This window comes from Puntigrus tetrazona, chromosome 13, assembly GCF_018831695.1.
Source record: "Puntigrus tetrazona isolate hp1 chromosome 13, ASM1883169v1, whole genome shotgun sequence".
Taxonomy (NCBI): Eukaryota; Metazoa; Chordata; class Actinopteri; order Cypriniformes; family Cyprinidae; genus Puntigrus; species Puntigrus tetrazona.
In genome coordinates, this window is record NC_056711.1 from 12064829 (window position 1) to 12081960 (window position 17132).

Below are 17132 nucleotides of genomic sequence, written 5' to 3' on the forward strand. Positions count from 1 at the left end.
ATATGCTGATGTTCATCGGAATTTACAAAGTCTGGCTCTCCAAAACTACTTTAGTATTAGTCACATAAATCTTGAATAAATCTAAATATGCCAGGTTTATTCGTACAGTGTGAAACAGGCCAGAGCACACATTTGGACATGCCACAAAAGCCATTACTGTGTTTATATTTATGAACTCATTCCGCAGAGGCAGAAAAAACAAACCTTTCAGAATATGGCAGTAGCTAACTAATCTCTCTTTCTGTCTCTCTCTCACATTTTAACAACTCTAGTAAAAGATTTATCTCAATTTCAAACAATTGTTCAGCGTAGCTTTTCATCAGCGCACACCTGTGTAAAATTAATCATTACAGACAACTGCAATTCCTCTTTTTCTCTTGCTCATCATGATCAGCGAGCCAGAAAAGAGGTTTTATGGAGGCTTTTTACCCTTAATATCTGTATCGGCAAATGTTCAGCTAACATAAAGATAGTTACAATAGTGCAACAATGAAAGTGGTGTAATTTTCATGTGAAAGGTGATTACGTTTATAAAGCTTGAAAGTTTCAGTCTGCATTAAATGTAACTGAAAGACATGCAGGTTTGAATATGATGACAGAACCTTTATTTCTATATTCTTCCGATACCTAGAAAAATATATTTTATACATCATTCCATTGGAACTTTAACATAAAAAAAAAATAATGTTGATATTTTATTCTATGTATGCTAATGGAATAAATGGTTTGATATATTATTATGCATATATTACACAATATGTGAAAATATTATCTTTCTGTACATTGTGTCTGTACTGTACATTGTATTTAATTTGCATATTAACATTCTTGGGACAACATCATGTGTCATACTAAGAAAACAACTTGCCATAATGTAATATTTCATAGGAATATACAGCTTCCTTCACTATGCACTTGTTGTCTGATAAACATGCTGTATGTCTTGGTGTCATATTCTGAATTAATATGTAATTACAAAAAAATATATTTTAATATTTACAGAAGAGTGCTAAATTCAATCAAACAGTAAACCCTGAATATGTTCTTTGCAGCCCACACCTAAAACTCTAATATGCATGGTCTCTTTTTTCGCTAAAGAGAAAAAAGTCTCGGCTCGGTCTCAGGATATCTTTAATGTCCATTTTAGGACTACTTCAAGCATTAAAATCTTCAATAGAAGTTGCACTTGTTTGTCAAAGTAATTTAATACTGGATGTGATGAATTATGCTGATGCTGTCATCATATTCATCAGCATCACTGGCAAAGAGAAGCTTCTTCTGAATAATGAATTACAGTCTCTATTCATGCTGCTGTTTACACTTTGAGTAATGAGGAAAGCAGGAGGAGATATTAGGACATGACTGCTTAGATGTATTTCTACTTCACTTACTGACAGAATTTATGATTCATATTTCCAGCAAAAAAGCGAATGCAATCTAATGCCTTGCTCCTGTCCTAATTTAACACTATCATCCAAGAAGCGTAAAGTTGGTGTGTGTAATTATTTCCAAGTTTAAATACTTTAACCCCTTATGCCTGACACAGAAACACTGCATAAACCAGTGGTGTGAATCTTGGACCGTTTGGACATTTTTGGAACATGTTTTCATCCGATTTTGCTTATATTGTTTCGCTTTCATTTGCTTTATCATTCATTTGCATTATCATTCATGTGCTGTAAAATATGCTTGAGGACTCTCTAGTGCAAATCAAGCTGAAACATAAATGTCGTCTCTTCAGTCTCAATTTGACAGACAGAACCTTAAAGACCAATTAATCCAACTAATTAGTGTTTGTTTTTGGTGATTCACAGATTTTGTTCATAAATTAGATCCATAACTCTAATCAAACAAGCCCTATTATCAGCCCTCAGGGATAGAATTAATGTGTCTTGTATTTCCTAATCATGAATTAAAACCACTCTGAAACCCTAAACCCTTCTTTTTTTTTAATCAAAATATAATGTTTGATTCACTGCACTGCGGATGAGTCGGGCCGCAGTGCTCTACAGTTTTACTGGGTTTGTTTACAGCGCATTGTTTCAATATTATGGAGTCTTTCATGCATCCCAGACCCCTCTCCATCTGACCAATCCCACCGCCCCAGGCTCTCTTTTTCTTTATATGGTCGTGCTGTTCTGTATTACATAGAGAAGACAGTCACTTTAAATTCACACCAGACCCACATCAGGCTTTTAACAGAAACCATGTTGCATAAAATGAAACCATGCCACATTAAATGATCTCCTAAATAAGCATAATATGTTAATATGAAAGCATTTACCTTAAGGGTCCTGAGGTCTGGGATTTTTTTTATTAAAATCCAGATTTTTTTCAATTATTAAAAAAAAAATGAAAATACATGCTGGATTCATATAAAAAAAAAATAAAGCAAGGGAATAATATGACATAAAATAATTGTCATAGTGTACAGACCACCAATGTCTTTGCTTCCACTGAAGCACAAGCTGGCTGATTTTGAATGATAATTGTCAAGTCAATGAAGTCATGAATTTGTGGAGTTGTCATTATTGTCATTAAAGCAAATGGAGGACACACTGAAAACTAAGAACTAAGATTTTAGCAGCATTTCCAAAAATAAGCCATAAGACTATTTGAGACAGGACTAGTTTTTAGAGATTGCAGATATACTTGAAATCACAAACAGAAGTCACACAAATTCTCCAAAAAAAAAAAAAAAGAATTAAAAGCATAAAATGCCATTTTAGAAAACAAATCCCATTTGAGTAGATTTATATTTTTTAGTAGTGCTATATAAGTTCCCAGTTTTTACATCATTTTATACATTGTTTTACACATACTCTTGTTCTCAGCTCATTACACAGTCAACCAAGAGCAAACACAATTATAGGAGAATACTGGTCAGATTAAGGCAGAGACTAATTTATGAATGTGCTAATTCAAAATCCACAATCTTAATTTAAGCACACTATATCAAGTAGAAGGTCACTGAAGCTAGTGCTTCATGGTTAAGAACTGACTTGGTCAAATGAAGAAGAAATGGGCATGAATTTGGAACTGCAATTGTTTTAAGACATAAGAAGTTTCCTTTAGTGCTGCATTATAATAGCTTACAACATTTCTACTTTGCTCAAATGCAATAACATTGCTTTTGATTGAATACAACAACTCTTAGGACAATACATTATGGAAAAATCCAATAATCTATAAGGAAACCACTAAACCACATCTAAAAGTTATCTGTGGCTTCAGAATGGATTCTTTCATCATTACAAAGCAGCCAGAGGCTTAGAGACATCTATGAACATAAAAGAGATCACTCTGAGGGAATAGTGAGCGTGTGTGTGTATGTGTGTGTGTGTGTGTGTGTGTGTTCGCTGTTACTACTACTGCATTGCAGCATTGCCTGCACCCGAATGACCAATCACGATCTAAAGCTTTTACTGAGAAAGTGCAGCCCATCTGTACAGCTGAAATGCTGAGTAACACCATTAAACTTCATGGGAGTATATTACATGAGTAGCTGCTAATTACACTAGGCAGTGTCTCTCTACCTCCTCGCTGACTCAGAACCAGGCTCATTCCCCAACGGCCAAATAACCGTATTTCAGCACTGATTGCTGATCCGAGATCAGTTTATTCAGCAAACCATTTTCTGCTAACACCGTCAATTAAACATTGTAACTTTTACAGTCTGTGCGATTCTGCAGCTCTGTGACCCGACCAGTATGGAACAGAATTTGTGCAATGCTTAAATGATTGCTGGAAACCTGTGCGGACATCACAATAAAAAGCAAAGCTGTCATAAACGGCACTAAAAAAATAATATATTGACAGTGACAAACAATGTGCAGCTTTTGCTTTTATACAATTCAATGCTAATTTCATGCCAAATGAAATGCAATGCATCTTGAAACGTAGAGCACTCAGCTATATTGCACTCTACCATGTGACGCTTTGCACTTGGCATGCTAAATATTAAGCACAAAGATTTTTTTTTTTTTGATTGATGTCCTTCGCATTACATTTCAGTATAAACGGTGAATTCAGTTCATTGTTGCACAATTTCTATCCAATCAATCACCAGCCTGTGCAGAACTGGGAGGCATGACAGACATGAAGTAATCAAATTAATTCCACTGAACGTTTGTACTTTATTGGATGTCACTTGTGACCGTCCTGTCAGATATAATAGATCGATTACTCAATCAAAACTATGTTTAAGAAACTCTAATAGAGGTTGTTAACTTAAAATCAAAAATGTTAAGAATTATTGACTGCTATGGTAGAGTTAGGGTTAGAATAAGTTGACATGTTCTTGAAAAGCTACCTATAGTCAGTAGATTGTCTGTTGGGAGAGCCTCACAATAGAGAGTTAGCAGATTTAATCAGACAAGAACTAAATTAAATTAAGTCTACTTATACTCTGATGAAAGTTAGCTGAAATGTGGGTGCAAGGTTATTACTTATCAACAGTATGTTCATAAGGGACCATAAAAATAAAGTGTTACCTTATTGTAGTTTTTAATGTATTATTGATCGAATGCAGCTGTGGTGAGTGTAAGACACTTGTGGGTCCGGTGCATTTTCGTAATGTCCCAGCTACAAGCACAACAAAGAAATATTTGAAACATGCAGTATTTACATAGATTAGATCTATATGGAATCAGCACTACGATGCTGCAGTGAGTGAGAGGAAGTGACACTAATGTGTCCATGACGCGCTGAGGAGATGCATGGAACCTGGCCAAAGGCATTATAACAATATACTCTACTTGAAAAGAGAAAGAGAGAGAGAGAGAGACAGAGAGAGAAAGAGAGATGGACAATGGGCCTTCTCCCTTTTCATCAGTATAATTGGTTTAAAGTGAATGAAGCAATGATTTTTGTTTGTGATTACAGGATACAGCATATAATTTAATCATTTTCATGAGAGGCAAATTACTATTTGTATCAGTAAGTTTTAGTAATTTTAATTAATAGATTCAAGCAATCACTTTTTGTGTATAAATGTCCCCAGTGGGACAAAAAAAAATGCAGCCAAAAGAAAAACTGCACCCCCTTGAGGGAGATTCATAGGAAACTGACAACATTTTCTGCACAATGATTTGGCAGGATCTTCATTTAGCTGATCATTCAGAAATTGATTACTCTGCCCTTACGGTACATCTTTGACATCACTCACTGGCTAACCATCAAAACACTCGATTTTGATCAACTCAGGCGTTCATATATCTTGAAACAAACTTCTCTTAAATTCCTGGCAAAGCTTAGACAAGAAATGTTTTTGCTGCCTTTGAATACATGTCAGTTCACCCACATTCACTGTATTACTGAGGCCTTAATCTGAAGCCTGAGAAGAAACTATTTACACAGATGAGCCTGATCCCTTCCTGTTTTTGGTTCGCACCTATTGTATCCAGTGTTAATCCAGTGTCTTAAAGTCCGGTCATGTTTTAGAAGGTATGCGCAGGCAGGTCTGTTTGTCAGGCAGCAGATGCACATGCAGTGTGTGGTAATGAGGTTGACAGTTTGACGGTGAGTGTTTCAGAGACAGAATCCTAATGGCATTGAGTGAGTGTTGTGTTAGTGTGTAAGACAGAAAATGCTAATTTCAGAGTGTTTTTTTGGGGGGGGGGGTCTCTTAAGGGTTTGGAATTGAATTCCTGATGACCATCACACTTGTGCTCATCAGAACAAACACAACAGAACAGCAAATACTAATTACATCAGTCACCCTCAAGTATGAAAGTGTGCATGAGATTCTGCTATAATAAAAGTAATGATAATACTAAACATGTTTATCAAGTATTTATGTTTTATTGAGTGCCCTGTATTTGTATTAGTAGTATAAGGATCAGTACAAATATGATGATTATTATTCCAACTAAAAAAACTAGAAGAAATCAACAAGCTCTTATTGAAGCAAGAAAGAAAGAAAGATTAAGTTGCTACTGTCATAGTGACTGGTGTATTAACTGCTCAGTAAATTTTTATTGATTGTGTCCTCTGACCCTGAACCTTGAATGTGGTTATGACTACATCTGACAGCCTTAGCAGCCTCCAATATTCTTAATTATTGATCAGAATACTTCACATCTAATGAACACAAACTGCCAATAGTGCCATATCATCCACACAAACAGCTACTGCACTTCATAACCATCTAAATATCTCTATCAGGGCGTTATGCAGATAACATGCAGAGAGCAAGCGCAGAGCAGCTGTTTTGTGTGCCGTCAGCATTTGCTCCTGAAGGTGAAAGACTGATTTATAGAGCTGCTGGACCACCAGAGAGCATCAGGCAGGCAGGAGGTCATTTAGTTTCATGTCCAATTTGGTTAGAAACGTACAGTATATCCACTTTGCTTGAGTGTGTTTGCATACCTAAGACCTGCACGGTGAAAAAACTCTCATCTAACCTTCTCATATCCTCATCATACTGCAGTAGGGCAAGACGGAACTCAACGCTGCCAGGAATGCGCCTGGTGTGACCTGGTCATCATTTGCCCATGACTCATCCTCACTAGCATTGAAGACGCTGACAAAGTGATGTCACGCTTATGTGAGATTTAAGTGGCACAGCCTTCGATTCATCCTGCAGTGAGTCGTGCTGACCGCTGTTTCACTCACCTGCCTGCCTGAACAGTTTCTGCAAAGCAATGCAAAGTTTGTCGGCCAAATTCTGTAGCCTCGTGGGACAAGAGGAAGATGGTGATATTAATGTGTAATATGACTACTGATTTTTTTGGAAGCATTTACTCACCTTTATGATGTTCCAAGAACATAGTCTGAACTTTTGTTGTTGTTGTTGTTGTTTTTTTTAAGAAAGTAAGGCTGTTATTTAGCAAGGACACATTAAATTCAAAGGATATTAAAGGATATTAAAGACATTTAGAATGTCTATTTTAAATATTTCAAGTTCTTTTGAGCTTTCTGGAAATATATTTACTAATACGTTTACATGTTTTTATATGTTTGCAAAAAACAAAATACTAACATAAAATACTAAGCAGCACAACGGTTTTAAACGCTATTATTGTTACAATTTCATTAAATTTTCCATTTGATTGTGTTGTTGCTGTCCTAAAAACACAATCAATTGGATGAATACAAAACGCCTTCTCTGATTTCTCCATCAAAGCAATAAACATCCCATTAATGCATCCCTCTCTTTCTCTTTCTCTCTGACTTTGCGGAAAGCAGGCATTTAAATACACAGAGCACTCAGAAAGACTAAAAGAACCATTAAAAAAATATCAGTGGCATTTATCCCTAAAGATTCGAAGCCAGGGTTAAAAGCAGTATCAGAAGTCGGTCAAAGAGAAGATCAATACTTATACTGCAAATTTTATTCGATTCAGTGCTTAGAAATGTTCAGCAAGGAAACTTAGACCGTAAGTGAAGATACTGTTTTTAACCCATGAAACATGTTGGAATGGAAAAATGGAGTGCAAGGGAAGATTTTGTCATCCAAAATATATATTACTTTTTAAGGTTCCTTGTATTTTGTTGTTTTTGGAGCTTCGTGGTGTGATTTCACACAACACTGAAAATTCAGAAGGACAAACATCTATCCTGAAACATACACATGTGTATAAAGCAACACAAGCAAAGATCTACAAAATCCATAACGCGTTTCCCCTCTAGAGACATGATTTGTGCTCTTAATTAGAGTCAAGTCATCCGAGCAGCGTAGCATTATGAAACACCTCGCGCGCGCACTGCAGATCGCACAGTCTGCAATAATGCCAGCAGCTGCAGAAGTGACGCGGCCGTAAAGAAAGAGAAAGTGTTAGTCATCAGTAACCATTTCACATGTGTGTGCACTTCACAGTGAGCGTTAACAACTTTCAGACCCTAATTAAATGGGAATTGATCTCAGGAGTGCAAGGGGAAGAGGAAGAGAGCTGTGAGATGCATACTGTACGTGCCAGAATGGGGCACTGTGTGTGTTTGAGCTTAACATTCATGAGAACTAGTGACCTTTTGTCCTAATTCACATACATACTCATACACATACTAGTATGATTACGTTAAACATGACATTTAATGTTCACCTTTAAAACAATATATCATTTTCAGAATGTACTGTGAGTGTGTGAAAGACTGAAGGCGAACATCCACCTTTTCTGTATGAGGCTGAATTATGAATTATTGATCAAATTTACATGTTTTTCTATTCATATTATTATACTTTAAATGATTTTAAATATATTTAATATAAAAAGATAACATATCTTTGTTAAATATACGTGCATATGTTTGTATTCATATATACACACATAGATTATGTCAAGAAAACATTTATCTTGGATGTGATTAATGATTTTACGTTTGTGTAAAGAGGACTATCGAAAATAGTGTTAAGGCCCGTTTACACCAAGCACAATAAAATAACGATTTAGCACACAAACCAGCCAACGATATCGTCTGTTTATTCTCAGCCACACGAATCTGCTGCTTTAAATTCTCGAGCTCGTAAGAACAGGACGGATTCTGATTGGCTGTCAATGTTCATATTGTTCATCAGCTGGAAAACAAATAGTTCTGAAAATGATTCCAATTATATCGTTCTCTGTGCCTTTATCGTTATCTTTGAGGTTGTTATCTTTGAAGTAGTTATCTTAATCGTTGTCGTGCTTGGTGTGAACGGGCCTTCGCAGAGTATTTTCATGGCATGTATTATGGAATGTTAAATAGGCCTATCACTGTAGTAGTATTTGTATTTCATATCGTTACAGCTGAATACAAAGGAAAGCTCATTCAGTCAAACTGATGGATAAGGATAATTTGTAGCGGGATTTTATGTTTTAAAATGATTTGTTTGACTTTTTGATTGGACGTTTCCCAGTCTGGAAGTGCTTCCCGTAGTTTAAATCACAGTAGTCTCATTAGGAAAATGATGGATAATTAATAATACAGCTCATGTACACACACTAACAGATGCAAGAGAAACCAACAAACAAGCACACTAATTCCCATGTCCATATGTTGAATGAAACTGCCCTTACATTGAAGAAAAATGCTTACTGTGTATTCATTTCACAGCCCATTACCTGTTTGAAATGGAATAAACTGGAGAACCCTAACCTCCATCTGCTGGGGCCGCCCGGTTTTTCCTCTCCCTTCCTCTTTCTCTTTCTGGCCAGACCTCGACAACATCATTTTCTAAAGGTTATGAAGGAAACTCCAGGATATCTGTCTGAAGGAGACAAAGTTAACGTGTGAACATGTGCAATCTGGCGTCTCACAGACACATGTTTCCTAATTCTCACTTTGTAAAACAAGGTGCGGATAGCAGTTACCCAGGTCTCACTTTTCAGAGTGTGAATCTCTTCAGGAACTCCTGTTTTGCACGCCATCGATTTGATACACGCACACCTACGCCTGCTTTTGGGTGTTTGTGTCAGTGAGTTCTTTGCTGTGTCCTCTGCCATGTTTGTCTTATCAGATATTGGCTGACATTGTTGATGTTTGGCTGTGATCGGCTGTTCTCTGATCTTTGACTCAGATAAGCAAGCACAAGCTGCTGATAAAGCAAATATTGGATTCTGACCCCATCATCTTCCTCACCTTCACTGAAAAAGCAAAGGCACAGTGTGAGCACCAACCAATGTCCCAGAGTTTGTACATTCTTAAAAATAAAAGTTCTTTACAGTGATGCCAAAGAAGAACCATTCAGTCAAAAGGGTCTTTGGCACTGCTGGAACCTTTTCATTAGTACCTGAACTAATTGTGGAACTACCAGTTTTTTTAACGTGTTCACATCGCAGGAACTAGGAATGGTTTTAGTGAATTTGTTATGTTGAGCATTTGAACAAGGAAATACAATCAATACATATACATACTATGTGGACAGGTGACCTCCAGTTGACGAGAACGGTGAGAAGTGTAGAACCGCCCAGCTGAAGGCCAAAGGGGGAGATGGAACACTGGCCGAGCATGTGACCTCTTCAACATTCCAGATTCAATTTTAGAACTCCAGGTGATTGAACACGGCATCACACCAGCCCAACCAAAGATCCATAACATCCATATCAGCCCTGCAGAACAGATGACAAGTGAGAACAGTGAGAAACAGGACTGTTCTGAGCTGTAAGTACAGGAATGCCGTCACGAGATCAGTTTCATTGATCAACAAGAAGATTGGGAATGTCGCTTTCAGGGTAGCTATATTGATTTTGTCATGCCACAGATTTTATTGAATCATTCTGTTTAGCTTACCAGTGCAATAGATGGCATAAATTTATGATGATGATCTATTATATATACACATTTTCTGATCAAGTTTATTATGCTGGTTTCTAAATAAACATGCTGTCTTTTGTGAATAACTGTAAAAGTAGTCACCATGTTGGCTTGTTCCCTGTGATACTATTGTACCTCAAAACCAAAAAAAAAATCACCTCTCTGTTTTCCCCAAATCTTTAGACACTTCTTTTCACAGCCATTTAACTCTATTTTCAGCCACTGACAGATGATTCTATCCAATTTCCTACGTGTGAGGTAAGAAAGAAAAGAAACCAAGAGACAAGAGAAACAGAGAAAGAGAGAGAGAGGGGAATGTGAACTGACCCATGCAGAGGAAGTGGCAAATTGCTTGAGACAGGACTTTATTCAGCATTGAAGATGTTATGCTTCTCACCTGTTACACTGTCAGTCGGCTGGTGATTTATGCACCAGTTGGATTAATCATATGTTAAAAAGCAGTTTAACTGGACATTTATAGGTGTTGTTAAGATGGTTTATCTCCAGAACAAACAAATAAGTTTTATGAGCAACCATCAACATAAGCAGCTTAAAGGTAAATGTATATTTTCTACAGTCTGTTTGAGCAGAGGCACTTTGTTCACGAAATTAATGACAAAAATGTTCATTGACAAAGGGTTTTCTGATTAAATTCAAAACTTCATGATGTTTCAGAACACTTTTAAATGAAAGTATACTCTTGATGAAAATGTCAAGGAGAAAATAGCACTGCTAGATTATTGTATTAACAGTACACTAATAAAGTTTTTGAAGAAGAAAAGTTTTAAAACAATATTAATGTTTCAAATAATCAAATCATGTCATTGTCCTGCTTACATCTGTTTTCATCTAAACAAAATTAAATGCAGATTAAAATTGACTAAAATATTGACAAACTGTAAATGACTCCAGACTTCAGTTTAATGTCATCTTTAAGAAATCATTGTAAAATGCTGATTTGGTGAATCATTACTTTTTTTAATAAATGCTGCTTACTATTTTTTTTTTTTTTTTTTTTTTTTTTTCCTTCGAGTTCTGAAGAACATTTATTTCTTTTGTAACATTCTAATTGTCATTACTGTCACTTATATTCAGTTTACTGTATACTGGCCTTTAAATATGATTTGGTTTAAAACAAAATCTAACTCATACCAAATTTTTGAATGGTAGTGTATTTCTGGCACAAGACAAAAATCAAATATCTTTCTACAAAAATATTTCTTACAATTGTGTTTGGTGGCAGTAGTGACACAGAAATTGCACAGTTCACTTCTAAAGTACTTCAGGTTAAAGTGCCATTCAACTAAGACGTGGGAACTCACTGGTTTGTGGGTTTAGCTTTCCCTTGGGTGAAAACCCACATCCTAAACCACTAGCTCTTATTGTAACAGAACAGAACAGAAGATAATGTCAGAGGAACAGTGCTGTGATTGCATATATATTTTTGCAAACAACATGCTCAGGTTTGTGTGAGTTGTCCAAAGCAATGGTTTGAACAAGAAATGTGACTCTTTGCGGTGGCCTCATATTTCTGGCTTAGAGAAGGGAGAGGAGTCAGCCTGTTACAGTACACGGGATGTAATCAATCTCTAAAAGGAAATTTCTTGAAACCTTTTCCTGTACTAATAAACAATAACCACATTTCACTCAGTCCCAGTATAAACGTGTGGGAGAAGCGTAATGAAGGACATTTTTCTATTTCAAGTCACGTTCCCCTTGAAACTTGACCAAATCTCTGAGTTTGCTGAAGCTGAAAGGGTCAGTTGCACCATTCATGTAACTCATGAGACATTCAGGTCTGCCCTTAAACACTTGAGCACACAAGTGTGACATATTGATCAATGGGCACATCTCAAACAGAGACCGATCTATCCAGGTTAAAGCCACTTGCCAAACGGATGCAGTTTCAGCAGTAATACATCCCCTGTGGCAGACAGCCCTAACATTTGGACCTCTCTTCCTGCTGCTAATACAGCCTACTAACATAAGTCACGAAGGAGAGAGCAAGGTGGAGAGAGAATGTGTTCCCTTCATGCAGAGGATAGCCAAACCTGATGCTCAATAAGGCATTATTGATAATACACTAATGCAATAATGCATAAGGCATTACTCATAAGAAATGAGAATTGGGACAAACTCACTGTAAAGAAACACTTGATTGAATTATTTTTTTTTTACTTCTACTCATGCCTTTCCAAGGCTGCATTTCTTCTGTGGAACTATTTTTTATTATATAATTATAATTCTTTTAATTTTTATAATATATATATAAAATGGGCACTAATCTCTAAATCTTCTGAACCACTCTTGTTCTTACGTTGTTTATTCACTTGTGTTTGAGACCCTTAAGGAACCAGTTGTTGTTATAGTGGTTATTATAAACGGTATTATATTAAAAGGAGTTTAATCTTTTGTGTTTCATACCAAAATAACAGACTTAAGGTTTCAAACGACATGAAGTTTTGAAGATATTAAAATCGTTTTAATTTCAGGGTAAACCATTTCTTTTAAGATCCTTCAGGTCTCTATAGACCCATGCAGTGATTTCAGAACAAAGAACACAGACTTAAATCTACTGTACATCAACACTTTATTCAACTGTAACATCTCTTTCCTGCTTTCTTTTCTCTTGTGGCCTCTCCTCTCTCTTGCTGAAATATGCATGCATTCTTTCCGACCTTCCCTCTCTGATGGACACATTAGGGAGGATGGTGTACACCAACATGCCATCTGAAGTCCAGCATTTTAGATGCTGTCATTGCCTATAAAACATTTAAGCATAGTTCTTTTCCCACAGGCACTGCAGAAAGGCTTGTAATTAAATAAACAGCTTGTCCGAAGAATAAAAAAAACACCTGTCAATCAGTGCTGTTAATTGGATATAGAGCATCAATGTAACTGCTATCCTGCTGTAAAGATTAGTTTCCATAAGTTCTGAACCATAAATAAATGAAAAGCTTGAGATATTTTCACCCTGAGAACTAAAGAGAAAAAGTGCTTTTGTTTGAAGGTCCAGAAGTTGCTAAGTTAAACACAAGAGTTCGGTCTTAGGGTCTTGTAGTGTTTCAACATGTGCTGCAGATCTAAGCAAAGAAGTTTATTTTTGTTTCTTCCCACACGATTCATTTGAGGTTGTGCATATAAGCATTTAAGTCGGCTTCCTCAAATCTTGTTCTGAAGAGCCAATGGCCTGCATAGTTTAGCTCCAATCCTAATCAAACACACCTCATTAGGTTCTCGAAGATCTATAGAAAAGCACAGGTTTGAGCTAAACTCTGCAAAGAAGATTTGAGGAACCCTGATTTATGTTGCTTTGACAGTCTGTGACATCCCACTAGGGGAGACAATTTCAACATCCTGAATGCTGGAAGCATCAGTGATGTCTCCCTCGCTCCCTGCGCTACTCTTGGAGGACGTGCTGCGCACCAGAGAAGTCATCTTTTGTCCGTAGAGGTCTCCTATGTACAGAAAAGGCATGCTTAGATTTGGCAGTTTTTCATCATCTGGTTGGAGCTGGTCAGACTCCACCAGGGCCTTCTGTCTCTGGTAGTACTTGGAGAATTTGTTGAAGATGATAGTGATGGGAAGGGCGACAACAAGCAGGCCACAAATTATGCACAAGGTGCCGATGAGTTTCCCAGCCAGCGTGATGGGATACGTGTCGCCGTATCCCACCGTGGTCATGCTGATCGTCGCCCACCACCATCCAACCGGTATGGTCTGCAGTTCTGACTCATCGTCCTCCCTCTCCACAAAATAGATGAGCACTGAGAAAATGGAGATTCCCACGGAAAGAAAAAGGATGAGGAGTCCAACCTCATGGTAGCTGTGACGGAGCGTCGCCCCAAGAGAACGCAACCCAACCGAATGCCGTGCCAGTTTGAGGATGCGAAAGATACGCATGAGACGCAGGATTTGCACAACCCTTCCTACATTCTCAAGTTCCTGGCTTTCCTCCGCATCCATGGTTTCGAATGCCAAAGTGGCATAAAATGGAACAATCGAGGCGAAGTCAATGATGTTTAGCGCATTGCACAGGAATTTGAGCAAACATGGTGTGACAGCTAATCGTAGAATGAACTCGACAGAAAACCAGAGGACGCAAAAGATCTCGAACCCGGCCAACACTGGGTTCTCCACTTCTTTGTCATTAACGTCTACTTGGTGGAACTCAGGCATGCTATGAACGCACATGGCTACGATACTCATCAGTACCACACTCAGCGAAAACACCGCTATTATTTTCGCCGTGCGCGAGTATCCTGGGTTTTCCAGTTGCAGCCAGAGTTCCTTTCGCCTCTCGGAGCACCAGGTGCCCTCAAACTTTTCCAGGTCTTTGTCAAATGCTGACAGTTCCTCCATAGATGAATCTAAGCTGTCCTGCAGCTGGTTCTGCAGGTCATCGTCGTTTCCCCAGTCGTGATCTCCTGCGTACTCTTTCTGTTCTTGAAATCTGTTGCTGCAGCAAGCGTCCAGGTGAAGCTCCTTGATGCCCCAGTATTCTAACTCCTGGCTGAAGCTAAACACACACAACTCTTCCATCAGGTGGATCTTTCCAGTATGATAGAAATTGAGCACGTAGCGGAAAAAACGTGGATTTCGGTCAAAATAATACTCGCGTTCTGCTGCAGCATAGTCATCGCAAAGCTGAAGAATAGCAGCCTCTGAGCTGCAGTAGAGGAGTTGGGCCAGTCGCGTGTGGGGGAAGCGTTGGAGGAGCACTCGTTCCACTTGCTGCTTAAAGCCGCCGACGTTGAGGTTGATGAAGCTGTCCTCGGGGCCTTGGCGGTGCAGGACCTGCCCATACACCATGATGGATGCCAGAGCATGAAGGAGTAAGTGGGACTATTGGGCTAAGCAGTTTTGGAGGGAATCAACTATGGCTGCATGCCTGTGACAGAAGAAAAGAAAATCCTGATTAGCACTGACCTGTTGCTACCCAAATAACACAAATTCCTGCTCATCAAAGCTTTTTTTCCCAGTACTCCTTGCCATAATTCACTGTGCTGTACTCAACTGTATGACAAGACAAAACTTAATTAGATTTAAATACGCAGACAGAAAGACAGACAGCTAATCTATTATACACTGCTTCTAACTGTAACAACTGTGATGGGATAAAAGCATTCTGGAGCCTAAATCAGCCTTTATAGCTGCTAATGGATATTGATTTGTACAGTGTCGTAAACAAAACCTCAGTGATCATTATGAGCATTTTAACACTAGCTCTGACTTTCTTCCCCAGCAGTGCTGCAGGGCACAAAGTCATGTCAAGATTTCAGAACATTCAGTGAACAGCGAGATGAAACACTTACAATGGGGTCTAAAAGGTCTTTGACCACTAGTGAAAATAACTGTAGTTTGCATTTTTACTAAACAAGAAAAAAAAATCTTCAGCATCAAGTGGGAGTCAGCATATGTGTTAGATTTTAAGAAAGTACTTGGTTTGTCGCTCTTTTGCTTTAAAGGCAGCAACATGAACTCCACAAGTTTGTGTAAAACCCCATCATCACATTCTCTAGCATGGTTTGAGATTTAATGGAAATTTAATTTAATGGAAACTGTACTCACTGACATTATGAACGTCACAAATGTACTTCTTTTATAAGTGACCTATAAATAATGCAAAAAGTTAAGTATTTCTTCTTAAACGCCATGTAATTTCTTTTTGTAATGTATTTATCAAGCTTTAATTAGGATTTTCAACTCCAGGTTTCCAATATGGTTCAGAATTTTAGACCCGTGTACGCAAGTAATATTTCACTTTGCACTACATTAAACGTAGGTAAGATTTTACAGCATTAAAAGTAGCTATAGAAAACGGCATTCCCTCTAGAACTCAAAACACCAAACTGTTAAATTTGGATACAATATCAAATTCCTAAATGACATATTTAAGTTTCTGCAAGGTTTGAATAAGTCCGCTCGCTTTACCTGATGGAACACCAGCACCAAGGACAGCATCGAAGTTAAGTTCAAAAGCAACACTGCGTAACCCAAACTACACAGAAGCATATGTCACAGTTTACCTGCTTTCTTTTCTGTTCTGTTCTGACGGCATCAGTGCACTGCAAAGACGTTAGGTGTGGATATTGCCATCTTCCAGCGCCTTCCTTGATAGAGTCGAGCCCGGTGTGCGCTCGTTCGCAGGGTTTGCCCCATGTCCCGCAGCAGACTGTGTCGGGTGGGACACTTGGCACACAGTGTGCCGCTAACGCGCTCGCGGTGCCTCGGGGCAGCTGCGCGTCCGTGCGTCACTGGCCCGTGGCAACTGAAACGCGCTTGCGCTTTGCGTTACAGGACGTTCCTCCACATGTTCTACGGAGGAACAGTGATTGAGTGAAAAATAATCGGAGGACAGAGAGGTGAAATAAGGGCTAAAGACCGACACTTTGCCCACCCGTGAAGGCCAGTTAAAGGATTAGAAAACTAATAAAAGACTGAGATTACAGATCCCTTGAGTTACTGCTGAGGAAGACAGCAGAGGTCGGATGGATATTGAGGAAAAGAAAAAAAAAGATGAAGCATATACTTAAAAGTTTGAGGGGAAAATAATCGTCGCTGCTTTTATGAGCATCAAGTGTGTGTTTTAAATAAATTGTTTCAGGACGGACATACAAGTAGTGGGAAGTTAATATATCATGCTAAAAGCGTGTTTTTGTCAACAAGTTAAAAAAAATCTCCCTGGCGCAGCTCCTGTCGCACGTGTAGAGAGGAATTGAGAGATGATGCCCTCTAGAGGCCGTCAAAAGTAAGCCGTTTTAATGTTACTCTTTAAAGTCTGTTTGTTCACCCTAAAAAAAATGTAAAGAAAAATAAACTATTCTCGTCCAATAAAGAACAACGCCGTCACTTATGCTCAGCGAAAACACTATAGCAGGCATATGCAACAAGTAACA

General features: G+C 38.1%; 1 protein-coding gene across 1 annotated transcript; it reads right to left on the reverse strand.

The window, feature by feature from the left end:
* Window positions 1-12701: 12701 nt before the first annotated feature.
* kcns3a (potassium voltage-gated channel, delayed-rectifier, subfamily S, member 3a) lies at window positions 12702-16586 on the reverse strand. Its single transcript, XM_043254810.1, has 2 exons — window positions 16263-16586; window positions 12702-15124 (listed from the first exon to the last, which is right to left on the reverse strand). Exon 2 carries the CDS (start codon window positions 15043-15045, stop codon window positions 13537-13539), a length of 1509 nt encoding a protein of 502 aa, XP_043110745.1. The 5' UTR covers window positions 15046-15124; window positions 16263-16586; the 3' UTR covers window positions 12702-13536.
* Between the last annotated feature and the right edge of the window lie 546 nt (window positions 16587-17132).